The 18214-nt window shown below is 39.2% G+C and overlaps 2 protein-coding genes and 1 long non-coding RNA gene across 8 annotated transcripts; 2 read left to right on the forward strand and 1 right to left on the reverse strand.

Annotated features, from left to right (window-relative positions):
* Window positions 1-58: 58 nt before the first annotated feature.
* On the forward strand, window positions 59-2481 carry LOC110182720 (uncharacterized). Its single transcript, XM_020950820.2, has 5 exons — window positions 59-225; window positions 282-420; window positions 476-561; window positions 613-766; window positions 849-2481. Exons 1-5 carry the CDS (start codon window positions 151-153, stop codon window positions 1310-1312), a joined length of 918 nt encoding a protein of 305 aa, XP_020806479.2. The 5' UTR covers window positions 59-150; the 3' UTR covers window positions 1313-2481.
* A 1778-nt stretch (window positions 2482-4259) lies between these two features.
* LOC110182709 (cyclin-dependent kinase-like 1) lies at window positions 4260-13469 on the reverse strand. 6 transcript variants are annotated; one of them, XM_086837229.1, is made up of 5 exons: window positions 7146-7253; window positions 7022-7059; window positions 5507-5693; window positions 4579-5451; window positions 4260-4512 (listed from the first exon to the last, which is right to left on the reverse strand). In XM_086837229.1, the coding sequence occupies exons 1-5, from the start codon at window positions 7146-7148 to the stop codon at window positions 4375-4377; spliced, it is 1239 nt and encodes a 412-aa protein (XP_086693355.1). In that variant the 5' UTR covers window positions 7149-7253; the 3' UTR covers window positions 4260-4374. The 6 variants fall into 6 exon arrangements, with proteins under 6 accessions (XP_086693355.1, XP_086693353.1, XP_086693352.1 ...); XM_086837227.1 differs by lacking the exons at window positions 7022-7059; window positions 7146-7253 and adding an exon at window positions 12883-13469; XM_086837226.1 differs by lacking the exons at window positions 7022-7059; window positions 7146-7253 and adding an exon at window positions 10107-10711.
* On the forward strand, window positions 8680-11395 carry LOC147643010 (uncharacterized). Its single transcript, XR_015272670.1, has 2 exons — window positions 8680-10201; window positions 10250-11395. It is a non-coding gene; the product is annotated as an uncharacterized LOC147643010 (long non-coding RNA).
* Window positions 13470-18214: the final 4745 nt, after the last annotated feature.

An 18214-nucleotide genomic window follows, 5' to 3' on the forward strand; every position in this document is an offset into this window, starting at 1 on the left:
GCTCGGGCGGTAATTGCTCCCCCTTTGTTTGTTTGCCACTGGAAGAGGTTGATTCACCACAGTCGCTTTGTGACCCTCAATGGATCGAGGTACATAACATAGTTGCGTTCTGATTTATGGACCGAAATTACGAGAAATACCAAATTCAATATGTTATTTATGGAATCCTATATGTGCTACTGCTCGGTGCGGCTCGGTGTCATCATTGTGGCAGTTATGGTCATTGTAGGTGAGCCCGGTCAGTCTCCATTACTGAATTTAATGAACTCCTTCTACCCCAGATACGAAGCATGGCCCAAAGTATTATACTTTTTACGATGGGTGTGAAGTTTTTCGACCCGCTAATCGATTTGTTTGAACACGATGCCGACTACAAGAACCGGAAGTGGGTGAGGAAGTACATAAATTGGATGGAGAACTGTGAGTTTTCAAGGTCACTTATAGGGGATTTTGCTTAATATTTACTTTCTTGCAGCTCCTGAGAGCTTCTTAACACTCTTTCAGGTCGTGTCCTTTTTTCACATGGCTGTTGCCGTAATTAGAATCTGGGGTGCTTTGAAGGTATATCCTTGTCTTTTTGGAATTTAAGACATTTTAATATCCCCCAATTAGTTGCAGAAATGGTTTTTGCTGCCCCTGGCCTTCTTTGAGTTTGTCTACTTCATAAACATCACCATATTGCATATAGTCTTGATGATTATGCTAAAGAAACAGATCAATCTGGGCTTACTTATAATTCTGACATTGGTTGGTTGTTTTTACATATGTAAGTATAACTTTAAAATAACTATTTTGTAACCTTTTCAGTTTATTTGTCATTTTATTAATCATTGTCTTGTTGGTCCTAGTTTTTCTGGGCTATAATGCCTTTACCTGTATAGCCATGTTCCAGATCATTGGGCTGGTGAAGAGTGCTCGCTATCGTGAGCTCTATGGCGATGATCCTTTTCATCCTTTGGCTATAAAACCTAATCGTTTCAACGATTCCCAGAAGCCACTCCCGGTTCTCCACATGCACGACATGCACGACACGGACATCGACGAACAGAAACGCCTGAGCAAACTGGGCCTGTGGCCACGTAGGCATCCGCCTGTGGTCTCCGTTCTCCCCGTGCAGACGCAGTTTCCACCGCCCCAGTTGAAGTGGTGGCAACAGCAGGCATTGGACACTGGCGAGGATAAGGTGCAGGATCCTTCCGTCTACCGCAACTGGCAGCCGCGGGAGCTCCTAAACGGAGTGGGTGGCGATGTCCAGCGCAAGAATGACCTTAATAGGCGGTATGCAGAAAGTCAGATGCATCGATGGTACTGATATATTACGAAAGGAAAAGTACCACATAATAGAAAGAAAAAATACCTCGAAAAAACATATAAACTAACTTTGGATAGCTGAAATTAATATACCCTACCAGTTTGCATATGAATTATAGAATCGAATCAGAAATCAATCGATTTTCGAAACATTACTCTCAGTCAAAAGTTCTTGATTAATTTCAATGAAAACTACAGGGAAATGAAATAAACTTTGACCAAAATTTCTTAAAACTTTAATACACCAGTGCGTATACGTAATTTTTGTTACTGTTATAATTTAGATCGAAAACACGGCTTTAACATGAATTATTCACTTATTAGCTGATGGATGGCTTTAAAGAAAGATCTTAAAAATCCTCTTTTTAACGTTATTTTGTTAAATTTTAAGTATAGAATTTATAAAAAAATATATTACGTATACGCACTGGTGTAAATAGTATTTTGTCATAACTAAGCCAAAAAGGCATTAATTTCAATTCGGAAAACTATTCTGTGTTAGTTTTTATAAGGTTAATAAATCTGCATACTCAATTTACAAATTTAAAAACATTCAAATTTAGTAATTTTTGAAAATTTTAACCATGTAAGCCCTTTCCTTTATTATTTCTTCAAGCGTTTCAAGCTTCTAACTAAAACTATAATGTATTGCAAAGGTATAGTATAAATACCTTGATTAAACCATACAAAAAATATCATTTATATAGTTATAGCATAATGATAAAATACCCTTATTATCCAATTAATACCCCAAGAATTGTATTTTATGATATTTGCTTGCCATTTTTACCGATTATATATGATCATAACGAACTGATCCCAAAGTTTAATGAATTAAAATTAGAAAAATAGATCAAATTCTCATAAAAGTTATTATAACGATTTTAAAGAGCAAATATTTGTACAATTTCTGGCGATTAATTGAAAATAATCTTAAATAAAATCTCGATTCCTTTTATATAATATTTATTTCCGATAGAACTAGTTTTAACTGAGTTTAAGTTGAGAAGAAACCTTTTCTGATATTGCAATACAATGGTATTTGAAATCCTTTATTAAACAAACACAATAAACTCAACACAAAAATATATTCTTTAACTAAATTTTAGTAAAAACTTATCTTCCTTCTTTAAATTTCATAAATATTTAAATACAATAAATATTCCAACAAATAAACCTCTGTCCTACATAACTGACTCAATTCCCAAGTGGTTTTCTGGAAAAACAGCCTTATCAACTAATTCAATAAAACTTCGATTCCTCTTTTCTGCACTTTGGCGAGCTTAGCAATTCAGGGACACCTCCTCGACAATATCCTTAGCTATCCGCCAGGACGAAAACTTTCTATCTGCCTGGGTTGTGCGCTTTGGTTTTGGTTTTTCGGTGAGCACTTTGCATAAACGGCACTACAGATTATGCAACTGTCTGGGAGACACTTTGCATATCCTGGTCCAGGAAGCGGGATGCTTCGATGGCCGGCTCGACTTACAAATGCTTTTGCCCATTTTACATTCCCAACAAAATGCACAGCGACCGGAAAAGCAACAGAGAGCACAGGGGGGAAAAATACCAAAAATAAAAAAAATTGGAAAGAAAGTCCTCGGCGGACCATTGTTGTGTGTTGGCCAAACGACAAAAATCAAAGTGTCTAACAATTGGTGACGGTTCTGCAATGGAGCATGGCATGGAGTTGGGCCAGGAATCTGGCTCTGGCATCCAGCGATACACTCAATTTCCCTCTCTCTATACCATTTTCCTCTTGTTTTCTCCAATTCTCAGCTCTCTGGCAGGAAAAATCCCGGCCACATGGACATGGCTTGTCCTCAGGAGATTTCTGCGTTATGTGCTGACAGTTTTGTTGACTGCTGACTATTTTCCAGCTTCAGTTTCTACTCCGGCTCCTGCTGCTGTTGAAGCTGGTGTTGGCGGCACAACTTTTACTCTAATTTAATTAAAAGTTTTCATAATAAAAAACGATGAAAAAAAGTGTGCACAGTTAAGTCAATCAGTGCTGATCCTCTTGGTCCGTAGAGAGTTTCAACTGGGTCGAATAATAATAGCATACAGCTGTCGATGCCGCAAGAAAATAATATTTAAGTCCATGAGTCTAAATTTATAACATAAATCAACACTTTTTGATACCTTTTGTGTGTGAAGGATGTTTATATTGTAAATAATTTAGTTGCAGTATTTCAAGAAGGCATAACTTCTTATTTTAAATACCTTTTAAGTGATAAAATATTGTTGCTTTTATAATATTTATACAGCTCTGTAGGTTTTGCTAATAATTTCATGACATTATCACCTTAATCAGGCCCAACATTATACTTACATTTGTGTATATCCTTCGGCAAACTCTCCAGGACACGGATAGGACACACGTAAGCCGCTACGTGTCGCTGATTATCTGCCGTGTGCTTAGCACTGAATTAAGTTGCCAAAAAACGTGGCAGGGCTGCCAAAAGACGAGAACTTGTCGACGACAAAGCGTTCCTCCAGGTGTGGATTCTTTACCCTTTTTTTTGGCTTTTCACTGAAGTCAATAGGAACTCCGCTCCTGGATGATTCTATCGCAGGCGGAGGTGATTATCTGCTCCGGTCTATCCCCCAACAAGTGGATGGGACAGAGAGCTGCAGGTGGCAAGTAACTGGCTTCACTGGCAGAGACACGCCTTATATAAATGGCAGCTGGGATTTTTAATTCAATGTGCGTGTATGTGCAAAGCTAAAACGGATTTGCCTTCGGGGCGGATGGCTCCAGCTCGAAAGTGAATTAAATATCAACTTGACTTAGTTGCTCCAATCGAGAGTGATTTGCGAATCTTTCATGAGAACGAATTTACAATTGAAAATTTTATAGAAAAAGCTGAGATATCCTGCTGCAGTGACAGGTTTTATGTTATTTTGCATTTTACGTTTCCAACTCCGCCCAGTGATTTATTTAGGGATTACTTTTACACATTTTACACATTTATTACCAGCAATAAATAATATAAATTCTGTGCAACTTTCTGCACAAAACACTTTGCAACGCAATGACAGTTCTTAATTACAATTTCCACCTCAGATTGTGGGCAGATGATGCTCGGTGCGATGAAGGAGGTTAGCATTCTTGTTCAGCGGCTGCAGCTTCACATAGTCCTGATGCGGATGATGATGATGCTGTGTGCTCGGAAGCAACGGCAATGAGGTGTTTGAAGTCTGCAAAATAAAAGGGATTTCAATTTAAAATCTTATATAGAAATAAATGAAAGTGTTTCAATTAACCTTTGATTTATCACGGGCCGCTGCAATGGCTGCCGCCTGAGCTGGCCCCGTCTGCAGCTGCTGGGCTGCCGTGGCCAACATAAATTGCTGGGAGGCGAGCTGCTGCTGGCGATGATTGGCCGCCTCCAGGCTGGTGACATGCTCCTGCTCCCGCTGCTTGGCTATGTAGTCCTCGAAGTAGGAGTGCTTGATCAGCTTGTCGCAGGACCAACGCTTGGCCGGATCCTTGTCAAGACACTTGCGCAGAAAGTCTATGGTCAGCGGGTTCTGCAATGACTTGGGCGGCATCTTATCTTCGAGTGGCTCCAGCGTTGGCGGCACTGGCAATGTGATTCCCTTAAAGTACTCATTCTGCCCGAAGATCTGGATGTGACGTGGCAGCAGGTCGCCGAGTGTCTTGCGGATTAGGTAAAGCTGATCCACATCACTACGTCCTGGCCACAGGGCCTCTCCACGCACCAGTTCCGCAAAGAGGCAGCCAATGGCCCATACATCCACGGGTGTGCCATATTGTGTGTCACCCACGAGGAGTTCTGGCGCCCGATACCATCTGGTGGCCACATAGTCCGTGTAGTTCTCCCCAGGACTAAGCATTCGGGCAAAGCCAAAGTCGCAGAGCTTCACCTGACCCTGTGCAGTTAGCAAAATATTCTCAGGCTTGATGTCCCGATGCAGGCAGCCCTGCTTATGGCAATAGGCAACACCCAGCAGAGTTTGATAGCAGATCTGTTTGGTCAGGTGCTCGGGACAGCCCTGCGGATGCCGCTCCAGCTCATGGAGTACTGTAAGTTCACAGAACTCGAAGACCAAGTGCAGGCGACGCTTGCGACGGAACACTTCCAAAAGGGAGACCAGGTTTGGATGCTTGAGGTTCTGTTAAGCGAGAATAATTAAGCAAATAATATAAAAATATTTATGATATGATTACCTTGAGTAGCCTTATCTCTCGCAGTGCTATTTTCCTTATGGCTGGATCGTCCTCAGACTCCACAAACCTCTTGACCGCAACCAGAGCTCCTGTCTCCCGATCCCGACACTTGTAGACCACACCGTAGGAGCCCTCGCCCAGCCGACTCAACTTCTCGTAGCGATCCATCTTGCTGCTACCTTGTGGTCTGTAAGGAATAGCACAAAGTCGAGTTATTCCCGGAATCCCCATTCGAGTGCGGTTAACATTCAGGCTGAGTTGAGAGTGGATTTTACCTTAAGCTCAAACACTGACCACGTTTGATGTTTGCACGTCGCATTGCTTTGCATTGAGCACATAAAATGTTTAAAAGTTTTTCTGTTTGATAGCTCAGACACGAACACATATGGGATCGAGTACGAGTACGGGAATGGAGTGATTTTCGTTCTGGACAATTCGATGATTTTTATGTGTATATATTTACAGAGTTTTTTTTTTTTCAGTTTAACATTTAGTTTGGTTTCATGTATTGGGTTTTCCAGAACGTTGTTGTCGAGAGAGTCTTTGGGTTTACGAATTTGTTATGATTTGGTTTAGTTGCTTTCGATGAAATGAAACGAATAACAAATGAGAAATCGTTTAGAATGAGTAAATTTATTTAGAAACTTTTGATGGAGGTGATCAAATAAAATTGTGTAGAGTGTGTAAAAATAAATGTAAGTTTTCTTGAGAATTTCTGAATCTTAGACAGATTTAGTTGCTGTCAGAGTGAAATTATTAGTTAGAGATTGTATTTTATGTTAATTTTTTAATTATACCTTTCAGTTGACAGTAAAATAGTATTAAAATACTTTTAAAATTTCACCCGAACTATTAAGAGGCCTTTAAACTATTCCAACTTCTAGTTTAATGAAATTTACCTATACATAATTGATCTTTTCCAGATTATGCTTTTGAACAAATTAATCAATATGGTAGAAGAAAAATCTAGACTAAATACTAAATAAAAAAGTATTCAATAAAATTCAAAAGATCTCTAAACCTACAATAGTTCTTTGCTTTCCTTTACCACAAATCGTAGATAAAAATCCCTTCTAATACTAATTTATATCTTTTACTGAATTAAATAAATCGATATTGTTAATGTGAAGCCTTCATTAGATACAGAGACCAGACCAATTAACCTCCACCTGCACCCCCCATTGAATCCCCGTTTGAGCACGAAAGCCATATTGATTTTTTGGCCCAAACTCGTAGCTCTAGACCATGTTCCTTTTTGGCTGTTCGAGGATTTTATGAGTGATACGGCCTGGCAGTTCAATGCCAACTCAAAGCCGAGGTAATTGAACTTCACTTGAGCCTCCCTTGGAGAACGGAATGGAATGTGTGTGTGTGTAGGTCATAAGCATAACATGCAATTAAGTATTCATGTTCATGTGCAGGTGGATTGATGGCTAACACAGGTGAGTTGAGTTGAGTTGAGCTGAGTAAGCAACAAACAGAGGACACCGAAAGTGTGGCAAACAGATGACTTACCTAGGCACCCATCTGGCTAAGATTTGACGTATTTGCAACTAGAGTATCGTATTGAAATTGTGGATGAATCTCGGTTTTATACAAAACAATTCAATGGAATCGAGGATATTTCTACGATACACACCATGCGCTCATCCACGGCCCTCGACCGTTGTCGTCGTGGATCAATAAATAATTTTTCGGCGGCCAGACCGCTAGAACAGACGTTTGTTTTGACTGACAACCAAGCACTGAAATGGGGGAAAATCTATCGCCGGACGGGTGCTCTGTCCCGGGTTGGCCAATGTCATAGCAATGCGACCGGAGTTAACAAAGCGGAAAAACCACAACAAAAACCAAAACCATGCGCAGTTGCCCCCCAAAGTTTTTCAAGAAGTTTCTCCCCCCTCGTGTTTGTTTTATTTTTCCAGCGTCGACCGGAAGGCATTTGAGGCGTGCTTCTTTGGCATTCTTAGCTCGGTTCTTTGGTTTCTTTTCCTTTCCTTCCTTTTTTTTTGAGGTTACCTGGAGGAGTTTGGCTGCCTGGAGTGCTCGGCAAACTGGGTACACTTTTGCAATGGAATATCAGAAAAGTTACCAGCAAACTGGTGCAGCAGTGCAATGAGTGCCCCAAGGGAGGGTCTTGCCTTTCATTCGGGTTTCATATTACTTATTAATGCTTGAATCACCGGCAATTATATCGTTATTAAGGGTAGTTCAACCAAAGACTTTATACTTATACATCTTTGGTTCAACTCGGTTGTATAATGGTAAATAGTCCTGGGTAGAGTTAATTTTGATAACTCAAAGGCCACTTAAAAGTTAACTCTTACGTGTTTGTATTTCAATCAGCATTAAAACTTTCCCTTTCATAATTTAGCAAATATTTTGCCTTTTAATTTCACAACATTATAAATTACGAGCACACACTTTAATGAAATATGATTTTGGTAAATATACTTCTGATGAAGTTTCCTTATAATTACATATTTAGTTTTGAGTTTTTTGCTGTCTTACCTTCTCAGGGAAAACAACTTGGAAATCTCGAACATTTTCATTGCTAACCCAAATTTTCACCAAGCTAACTCTTTTTTGTTTATATTTTTTGCCTGCCTTTGAGGCTTTTCCGTGTACACTCCAATTTGGGCCAGAAGACCTGCGCGAAAGCGAGTTGGTAGAACGACACGATGTGAAGACGCTAAGAGCCGGCAAACGACTGAGCCGTTATTGCTTTCTTTTTTTGGCTAGAACCAGTTTGGACGGAAAGTGGAGTTGTAGCGGCTCGATTGCAGCTGCGGACATTGCACATACGCCATGTTGGCCTCTGGCGACTTTGATTCCCCTGTTTTTGTTTGCTTGTGGCTCGCGTGCGGCATTAAATATGCATTAAAATGCAATTGAGTAACACGAAAGCGAGCGTCTAATATGAATTATGAAGGAGTATCACGCATACGCCACGTGGTCGCATTTGAGGAGAAGAGTCGATCCTGGTCAAATATCTCCTTCTTGGCTTGTGGTTTTCACAGCCTTTGACCTTTCTGACTGACGGCCACAGAGCCACAGTACGTTGCTCAAGTGGTTTCTGCAATTTAATTTGCATAATTACAGTGAAGCCCCGTCGACCACCGCCCACTCTGTGCCTGCTTGCCTATTTATACATTTGACAGCCTTTGTTTTCCGCATAAACACTTTAACTTCCTCCCCGCGCTTGAGTTCTCGTTTATTAAAGGCTCTTGTGGCTTTTAATTATATTTTTGTGTGTGTGTGTGTACTTGTATTTATTGTTCTTGCTATTTGCCTACCATAGTAATTTATTGTTCTCTTTAGCCTGATGTTTGCTTTTGATTTTTGGGGTCAATGCTTCCCAGCTCATTGGCTATTCAACCATTTAACTTTTCCGTAGGCGGAACTATTGTACGAAAGCCCTCAGCTATTGACCCTTTGCCATGGGGTTTGTGTGGAGGTTGAAGCACCACAAGTGCGAAATATATATAAAAGTTTCTCGAGAATTGACTTATGTCTGGATTGGAGGGAATAATTGGCAAAAAATATGGCTTACTTCTATTTATTATTTTTTCCAAGTGAGAGCATTAACTGTTTGATAAAGGTAATTAAAATCGATTGATTATTTAATACCTATCTCTTTTTGTATAGATAAATCCTTTTGTAATGCAATTTAATTTAATTTTATGTTTTATCCATTTAATATTTCTAAAGGCTTAAGCTTTAAAAGCCAGAAAAATGTATACATTCTGTGAAGGGAGTGTGAAATACAAACAAAAAACAATTTTAAAGGCACCCTAAATCTGCATTCCGCAAGGTTTATTTATTATTTAAATACATATTTAAAATACTCATTAATATTATGATGTAACAAAATAAGTTCCAAACCTTGGACAACATACTCTGCTCTTTAATTAAATATAATTCAGCTTTTAAATTTGCATACAATTATTGACTTGAAACCGAGTTAAGCTTAAAATACCTGAACTTTGGACTGAACTGCCCTTTTTGGCGAAGAACCTTGCTCACAATTCATAAAGTGGTCTAAAAACAACGAAACGCGGTTTAAAAATAAGCAATGCAATGAGAGAATTTTTGGCCAAAAGTGTAAGGGGGTTGGTAAAATATAAAAATAAATATGCCAGGCAATGAAAAGTTTTATAGCGCAGAGCTGCAACCTTTTTACCTTTCCCCTGGAACGTGGCAGGGGCAGCCAAGAATAGTTAGTTGGTGTTGTGTTGACGTGGCCTTGTGGGAAAACAAGCGTAAAATGCAATAAATAACAAGCCATTAATGCCAAATGCTCGCACACGCACCGAACTGAACTGAAACGAACGGAAGCGAAGCGAGGAGAGGAGGCGCGTCGAGGCTTCCTGTGAGGATGTGCAAAAATCGTAGCACACTTATTGGCGCCACCGGCCATACGTGTGCGTGTGCAAACAAAGGCCAAGGCCGTTGCAACACCACCAGGCCGCAAATGTCATTGCGGAAAACTTTATCCTCTAGCACAATTTTTCACTTTCATTTCTTTCCACAGAAAAAGTTAGCAAAGCTAATTAGGCCCACGAAGAGGGAAAACTAATCGACCGATGGATGCACCCACCTGTACTCCCCGGCCTCGACTAGATGGGGCTCATGGCACACCTGGATCTTCTGGATGAGGCGGTACAGGAACGAGTTCTGAAGCGACTGCGGCAGGTAGGATGAGTAGCTCTGGAACATCTCATTGAATCATTTCCTCCGTAGATTCGCACAGCGCCAGGATCCCAGAATGACTAAGCCTCGGCCCGGCCGGGTCTTGTCTATTTATTTTATCGATACCCGGCTTTAAAATGCATCGGACATCATGAATATTTGATGCATGAGTCGCCCAGCAGCGCAGACAGGTGCAAGAAACAGCTCCGATTCTGACGTGTCTCGTGCCGGCAGCACTTTTCCATTTTTGTTTCTACCATCTTTTTTTTTGGGTCAACAAACATGGTGGAGGCACATGCAAATGTACCCAAAGAACATTATGCGCGAAGTGAGAGTTGCGACGGAGGGAACAGAAAACAGATTCTAGGACCTGGCTAAAACAGAATTCGCCACATGCAAAAATGAGGCACACGAAATCAGGGGTCCAAGACCCGTGAAGGGGAAAAAGCAGCCAACTCGAGGCAGGGGTTCAATCATGCAAGGGATTCGGTGGAATCGGTGGAGGAGGAGAAGGGAAAGGAACCGGGAAAGGTGAGATTTACTGTGGGAATGAGAGCGGCTGTCAAATGCCATGAACCCGCAGGTGGGCAAGAAACATCAGAAAAAGTGATTTCACGGAACTGAAATCCTATTTTGGAGGGTCTCCTTAGTCGCTGGTCCTTTTCTAGAGGTTTCGGGATTTCTGAGGAATATTTTTTATACACATATGTTCTCTTTAAGGAAGCTATAAGTTTGATCTACTTAGTAATTAGAATACTAGGTAAATTAACGTATTAAATTCCTTAATTTTTCAAGAAATCAAAAGTCCAAAAATTTACCCATACATTTTCTAAAATTTTAAATTAAATTTATGGCACTCGGGTGGCATTTAAAGATCTCCTATGAGCTTATTACTTAAAAGACAAAATCAATATGTTAAAGTTAACCACTTCCTTGTCTTAAATTGAAAACACGAAAGGAAGCTAATTATGGGAAACTTAGGGAGAGAAAGTTAGTCATAACAAAGTCAAAAATGCATAAATTTGCAATCGGAAAGATTTGTTGTGCTAGATTTCTTTAGATTAACCAATCTGCAAACTGCATTTAGTATTTTAATAATGTAAAATTTTCTTAAATTTTTGAAAATTTTAATGATGTAACCCCTTATCAAATTTTTTAAATTTTGAGACAAATACATTTAAGCCGGACATAGCTAGATTGACTCAGCTTTCAATACTGATTAATAATACATATATATGATTTATAGGATCGGAAATTACCCCTTTAAAGCATTCCATGACTCTGGCTGGAAGAGTTTAAAAACTATATATTCATATAAACTATTTTCTTATACTTTATATTTAATTTTCTGGTCTATGACTCTTTATCCTGATTTCTTTTGTCTGTTATTCACTCGATAAATATTCTTGCAATATGTTTTTCAGTATGTTTAACAACTATTGATTCCCTTAGCCCTTCTCATCGATCTCTCATTTCTGCTCACATTCCAGTCGCTCGTGAAGCAGACCTCTCGAAATGATTTCAATCAAGCAATACTAGTGCGGCAAAGGAAAAAAAAAAAGTGTCTCTGTGTATATTTTATACAATTTTTTCCATATTTTCAGTTCGGTTTCGCCGAAGCAGAAGCGCAAATGGCGTTGACATGTGCCCAAAAGGGTTTCCACTCCGTCTGCATGGAGGAAAAGCATTAAAAACCGCTAAATCATCCGCTGCCACCACCACCGCTGCTCCTGCTCCTGCTCCTGCTGCCAATAAGTATGCAATATTCCTTTTGAGTTGCTTGTCTGGACTGTCTGACACTGGGCGGTGGTTTGGTGGCTTCGATGGGTTGGATTTTGGGGCCTGGGAAAACCAAACAAAAAAGGCAAACAAAGCGACGAACGCATTTCAATGCAATTTGATGTCTGTGTACTTGATTCCTTTTCTTCTGGCTTTTGTTCTTTTTCTCCCTATCTCCCAAACACATATTCCTTTTGATTGAATTTCAATTTGATTGGAGTTTTTGTCTGCTCTCTGTCTCCTTGGTTTGTTGTCCAAGTTTTGTGTTAGTTGAGTAGACTTTTGTTGGTATTTTCATTTCTTTTCTTTATTTAGATGAGGATTATTTAAGAGAACGAAAGTAATGGCAGAAAACCAGGCAGTAATTAAGTAAAATGTATAATGGTAATATTCAAAGGACTGGTGCCAAAAAAAATGTCATAAGGTCAACCGCGAGTCTGGAGGTTAACTGAAAACAATATCAGGGTTAATAGCATTTACGATGGCGAAATACTTTTATCAACAAAAGAATCTTCAATGTCAAGCTCAGGCCAAAACAATGCAAGAATGTTTCAAAGAACTTCTCTGCGCCAAAGCAAAGCAATGCAAAGTTTTTGGAATAATAATGGTACATAAGTTACTATTAAAAGAAATTTCCAAAGATTTGAAATCAGTAAAAAAAAGTTGAATGCATAATTGATTTGTATTTAAATAAGTCAACGTATTTTGGGGTCTAATTTACATATTTACTAAGCTCTTATGATAGATTTAAAGAACTACTTAAATTCTTTGAATATAGGAAAGTAATTCTTCAAAATTTGCACTTGAATAGTAAGACTTTTATTTACCAAATATCAACAATACGTTCAACAAGCTCTTCAAATGATTTCAAATCTCGTTAAGTTATTACAACCAATATAACTTACCTCCTGGGCAAAAGTGGAAGGTGATTACCAAACAGCCACAGACGCTTCTCTCCAAACCATTTGTCCATAGACAAGCACTCACTAATTGTTCAGGAAAATTGTTCAGAAAACGCCCTATTTTGGGCCTTGTTTCAAAAGTGTTTTCCACATTTTCTTCACATCAACCAAAACTGTATTTACTTTCACACGCGCAATGCGAGGCAATAATTTCGCGTCCGTTGGCTTGAAAATATTAACGTACTTTGTTTATAAGCCAGATTCCCGCCGTAAATTTAGCCGGAATTTTTCACATGCGCCGGCATTGAAAATGCCGAAGACAATGGGTCGGCGTCATTCCGGGAAGGTGGGGATTGTTGGGGTGTTGGCGACGGTTGACATTGGCAACGCTTTCGAGGAGGGAAGTCCAAATACGTATCCGAATCCCTCCCAGGGTTGGTTTTCGTTGTATTTTAGTTATTAATAGTGTTGTTATAGTTTGTTTCTAGCTTGTTGTTTGTGTTTGCGCGTTGTCAATCTGTTGTCATTAAAAACAAACAGCAAATTTGAGCCAAAAGTTTACGCTTTGATTTTGAGCGAAAATATATATTCTAGAAATTTGTGTGAGGAAATTGCGTGTATCGGTGATGGAAAAACGTTTAGAAAGCAATTACCAAGGACCCACGTGCAGGGATAAAATTAGAAACCATTGTCGGGTTTATTTTTTGGGAGTCATTAGGGTCAAATAATCATTAATTGCTATTAGCTGATCATTGATATATTTTCATAAAGGTATTAAGATTATGACATGTAACTATAACCTTTGGGTAAGACAGTTTATGATCTTACACAAATATGATTGGTTGTTTTCGGTTAGAGCTGTGTTCTTTAGATTAATCTTTGAATTTTTTTCTTTTATTTATTTTATGACCTACACATTTTCCTATTAGTAAATATTTTGTGTTCTCGACAAATAATGTGTTTTCACTTTGAAAACATTTTTCTTACAAAACTAGTTCTGGTTTGCAGACAAAGAGTTTCTACAGAAATGAAGAATAACTGCAAATGCACAGACTGCACCTAGGCAAGGACCTTTTAAAAATAATATATTTTTTATAAATTTATAATGAAATATTCCCAAATATTCAAGTTCCTTACAGCAAGCTTTCTTCTATCAAAACAATAACGTTAACCTGAACCATTGTGCAAAATGCAATCATTGTTTATTGGAAATTCACCACGGACAATGGCATCAGCAATAACATTGGCAACGGCTCAATCAGAGCCGCGAAAGCTCTTACCTGGCCACTTTAAGCCTGGCAATGCCTTGGGCATTTTGCCTGTTGCCAAAGTAACGGCAAATTCACCGGCACCAATACACGCTCACAACAACCAAAAGCCGGCCAGGACCTCAAACACACACACCGATTCACTTGCACATATGTGTGCTTACACATACATTTATTTTTCTGCGTTGAATGCGCTTTGCATTTTAAGCTTTTACTCGTCCTTTACCGTTACCAGTTTTATTCTCCCCGTTTTTTTCGGGGGGGATTCTTCTATTTTGTTTCTATGCGATTTCACTTTTCCAGCGGCAAAACACAGGACAACACAAAAGAATGACCGAAATGAGATAACCTTCTAAAAGCTGCTCGTATGCTAAAACTAAATAACGGCATTAGAGCCAAATAGCAACCAGGACACAGAGGTAGACCGACTGCAAGACCTTCTGTGTGTGTGTGAGTGAGAGAATAGTAATGCTAGTTGTTTGGAGTACAATAACTGCAGGAACCCCTCATCCCAGGAGTTCCCTCGTTTCTCTCTCTCTCTGGCTCGCAGGTATCCTTGAGTTGAGGTGGAAAGAAGGGTATATTCAGTGGAGAGAAAGGAGTTTGAAGTAGTCCTTGTTTTATATTGAAATATTAGAAAATTTGTATGTTTTTAATTGTAGATAAGAGAGAGCCATGTTTGTAAGGATTATCAGAACTCTGTGGTGTTAACTCTACAGTTTCTTTAACTAATATTTTCTAAGAGGATCAGTTACAAGTACCCACTTACCTACTTAGTTATAAACTGGCACTGGTAAGTCTTCTTAGTTTTATGTAGCAAATATCCATCACTAAAGTAAGTTTCCTGCTGGGTATCTGATAGTCGTAAGAGTCCTTAGCCCAACGTTTTGCTTCACTCTTGGCAACTTGGTTGCCAGGACAACTGACAAACGGCAACTTGAAGCCAAAAACAAATGCAAATTGCGGTTGGCTCTCTTACTCTTTCACTCTCTGCTGCTCTCTTCTCCCCACGTGTTACAAATGAGTGCAATTGTTTTCCATGTGCAACAAATTTTTTATGATTATCCTGTTTTTTGTTTTTTTTTTGTTTTTTTTTTTTGGTTGGTCTGTGGCTAAAAGAATCCTTCGCCGGCAGCTTTAAGTTGTTCTGTGAAATTCGGTGGAAAACTGGTGGCAACAGAGAGAGAGAGCCAAAGGAACTGTAAAAAGTGGTTTATGAAAGTAGAAGAAAAGCTCCAACAGTGCAGGATTAACACCTGTTTTGTGTGCGGCGCCAAGCCCCGAATTTATTGTATTTGTTTACAAGCTTTTTGCGTGCGCAAATTCCTTGCATCGGTCCAAGTTATGTGCTAGTTTTGGTCCTCATTTCCACCGGAATTTTGCCAGCGGCGGCGACTTAACGGAGAGTTACGGTCCTCCCAGATAATGTGAAAAGGAAAGTGCAGCAGAGTGCCCGGTTTTTCCACAGCCGCATTTCGTTTGCATTAGAAGGTTGGCATTCTAATGTGCAGGGACCCGTGCAAAAATGGAAAGTTAACGATATCCAGGGAATTTATGCCACCAAGCAGGGATGGTTTCTTGGAGGGTGCAGGTTTTTAGGGATTACCCTGAGCTGACACTTTCCCGAAAATGGGGATTTCTTGAGGCGACACCAGATGGAGAGAGATACTAACATGGGGCTTAGTAGTAGGTTATCTGAATATCTGGAATTTAAGGAGTGAAGCGAATGTTTAGCTTAAGGATATTATTAATTAAAGGTTTCCTAATTATTATTTAAAACGCTAAATAAAAGCATTATGCAAGCATAAGTAAACAACAAGTCTGCTTATTTATTTAATTGGTTTTAAAATACATACATAAGTTATAAAACATATTGTACATTATTTTATTTTTTTTTTCAACTCTTATTAAAGTTCCATTGCACCTCATCATCTCTTGTTTTTCTTACCCTAAAAATTATTTACTTGGCCATTTTGTGGCCGAGTGAACAATTGTGGTCGCCTAACACACATTCTTATTGTTGAAATAAAAGTTGAAGCAAGACAAGCGGATCCTGCTGCTGCAAGAAACTTTCACTGGCATTCTCAATTTCTCCCATTTCTCCCGCTTCTCCAGCTCTTTCACACATTCCGGCGGCAACAACAGCCCTGCGAAAAGTTCCATAACACAATTTATGCGCGTAACTGGGCGTAGTGAAAGGAAAACTGCTGGCAAAGCCGGGAAAAATAGGGAGAAAGGGATGGACCTAAGGGGGGAACTCACTTGGTGGAACTTTTAAATAAATTTCTAAATACTCGAGCTGCGCTTTCTCGCACTCGCCTCGAGACGATCGCTGGGAAAATGTGGCAAAGTTTAAATGGCTGGAAAGAAATGCTCCACTTTTTCAATGATGATAATGATGACGATGTTGATGATGATGGCAATGGTGGCTAAGGTGCCTCTCTGTGTTGCCCAACACTTTTGACTTTTGCGGTGGCAAAGTTTTGATTTTTTTTTTTTTTTTGCTTTATAACCTGGGCAAGAGTTTGAGCCGGAGCTCCAGAGTTCGAGTTCGAGTTCGAGACCGCCTCCTCGGTGTTTGTACAAGAATTTATGTTAATAACTTTTCGCTTAAGTGTGTTGGCTTGTGTAAAGTTATGTTGCCTGATAATGGCATTGATAGCGCTGTAAATATTGTATATATGGGTGTTTTGACTTTACCAGCCGCCGTTAACTTTGGGTATTAAGTCCTTGACTAGGGTATGTCTGTTTTTTGGTTACCTTTGTTGGCGGCATAAATAAAGTGAGTTCCTTTATTGGGTGGGTACACACTTGTTGGGAGCTTTATACCAATTTGAAGCTTACGAATTGGTAAGAGGTTTGGGAATACTTTGTTAAATACAGCTTTATTGGTTGTAGTTTGAACTTTGGGGTTGCCAGGAAACCAAAGCTCACTTACTACATATGTAAAATTATATTATCATCTAAAAATTATCCCTAACTTAAGTCCTTTAATCTAAACTACACCTTCAGCTACCAAAATTGTTAACAACACAAATGTTAAGTAACCTGTTTAGCCCATTAAACTATCAGTGTTTCGGTGCCTGAGGGGACCTGACCAGACTTCATTATACACACTTTGCACTTGACCATTTGCCCTTAACTGGATCCAAATCTGACCCCGCCCCCCTGTCCAGCAGCACTCTGGCACTCCCTCGCAGCACTCATGTTTATGGGCGGAAATTACATGGCTATCAAAACATAAGCGCCAGTTGACTGCTGTTTTGAGCCCTGTGCCTATGCAAATGTCTGCGGTCAATGTGCATACCAATATCGTGCATGGCACAAGGGAACATAGGGGAAAGGTCCGCAGTCCTGGAGGCTGCCAGGATCTAGAGATGGGAGAGTGAGATATGATAAAATATTAAGCAAATAATATTTGAAATCATTCTTTAATTCTAGACGATCGTTTGTATGGGAGCTATATGAAAATAGTAGTCCGATTTTCATAAAATTCTACACAAAAAAATCGTGAATTAAAATAGAATGGCTATATTTTAAATTCGATGAAAATGTGTTGAAAACTAGAATAGGCATTATTTATATTCTTAAAAACTTCCGATCGTTCCTATGGTAGCTATATATTTGTATATATAAAGTCCACCAATTCGTTATGCTCCGACTTAAATACTAGTCAAATTATATAGAAAAATAACTCCATAGTTTCATTAAAATAGCTTAAATTTGTTCCAAAACAAATTTCGGAAATCTGTACTTATGATTCCCAACTGGTTCTTACATCCCCGGAACGAAGTGACTTCAGCCGGCCAAGTCTCAGACTGTGTTACAAAAGTTGCAAGTCATTGTTTATTAGTGTTCAAAGTAAGTAACTGATCATACATACATACTAACTGGTAATAGATATTTACTGATCATAGTTACTTACTAGTCATAGATACTTAATGTTCATTGAAACTTGCTGATCTTAGTTCCTTACTGGTCATAGATACTTACTGTTCCGAGTTACTTAATGTCCATTGATACTTGCTGTTCATAGTTAATCATCAGGACATATGATTCCCAACTGG

The sequence above is a fragment of the Drosophila serrata genome, unplaced genomic scaffold (assembly GCF_035046125.1).
Source record: "Drosophila serrata isolate PLE 108 unplaced genomic scaffold, ASM3504612v1 contig_302, whole genome shotgun sequence".
NCBI classification, from domain to species: domain Eukaryota; kingdom Metazoa; phylum Arthropoda; class Insecta; order Diptera; family Drosophilidae; genus Drosophila; species Drosophila serrata.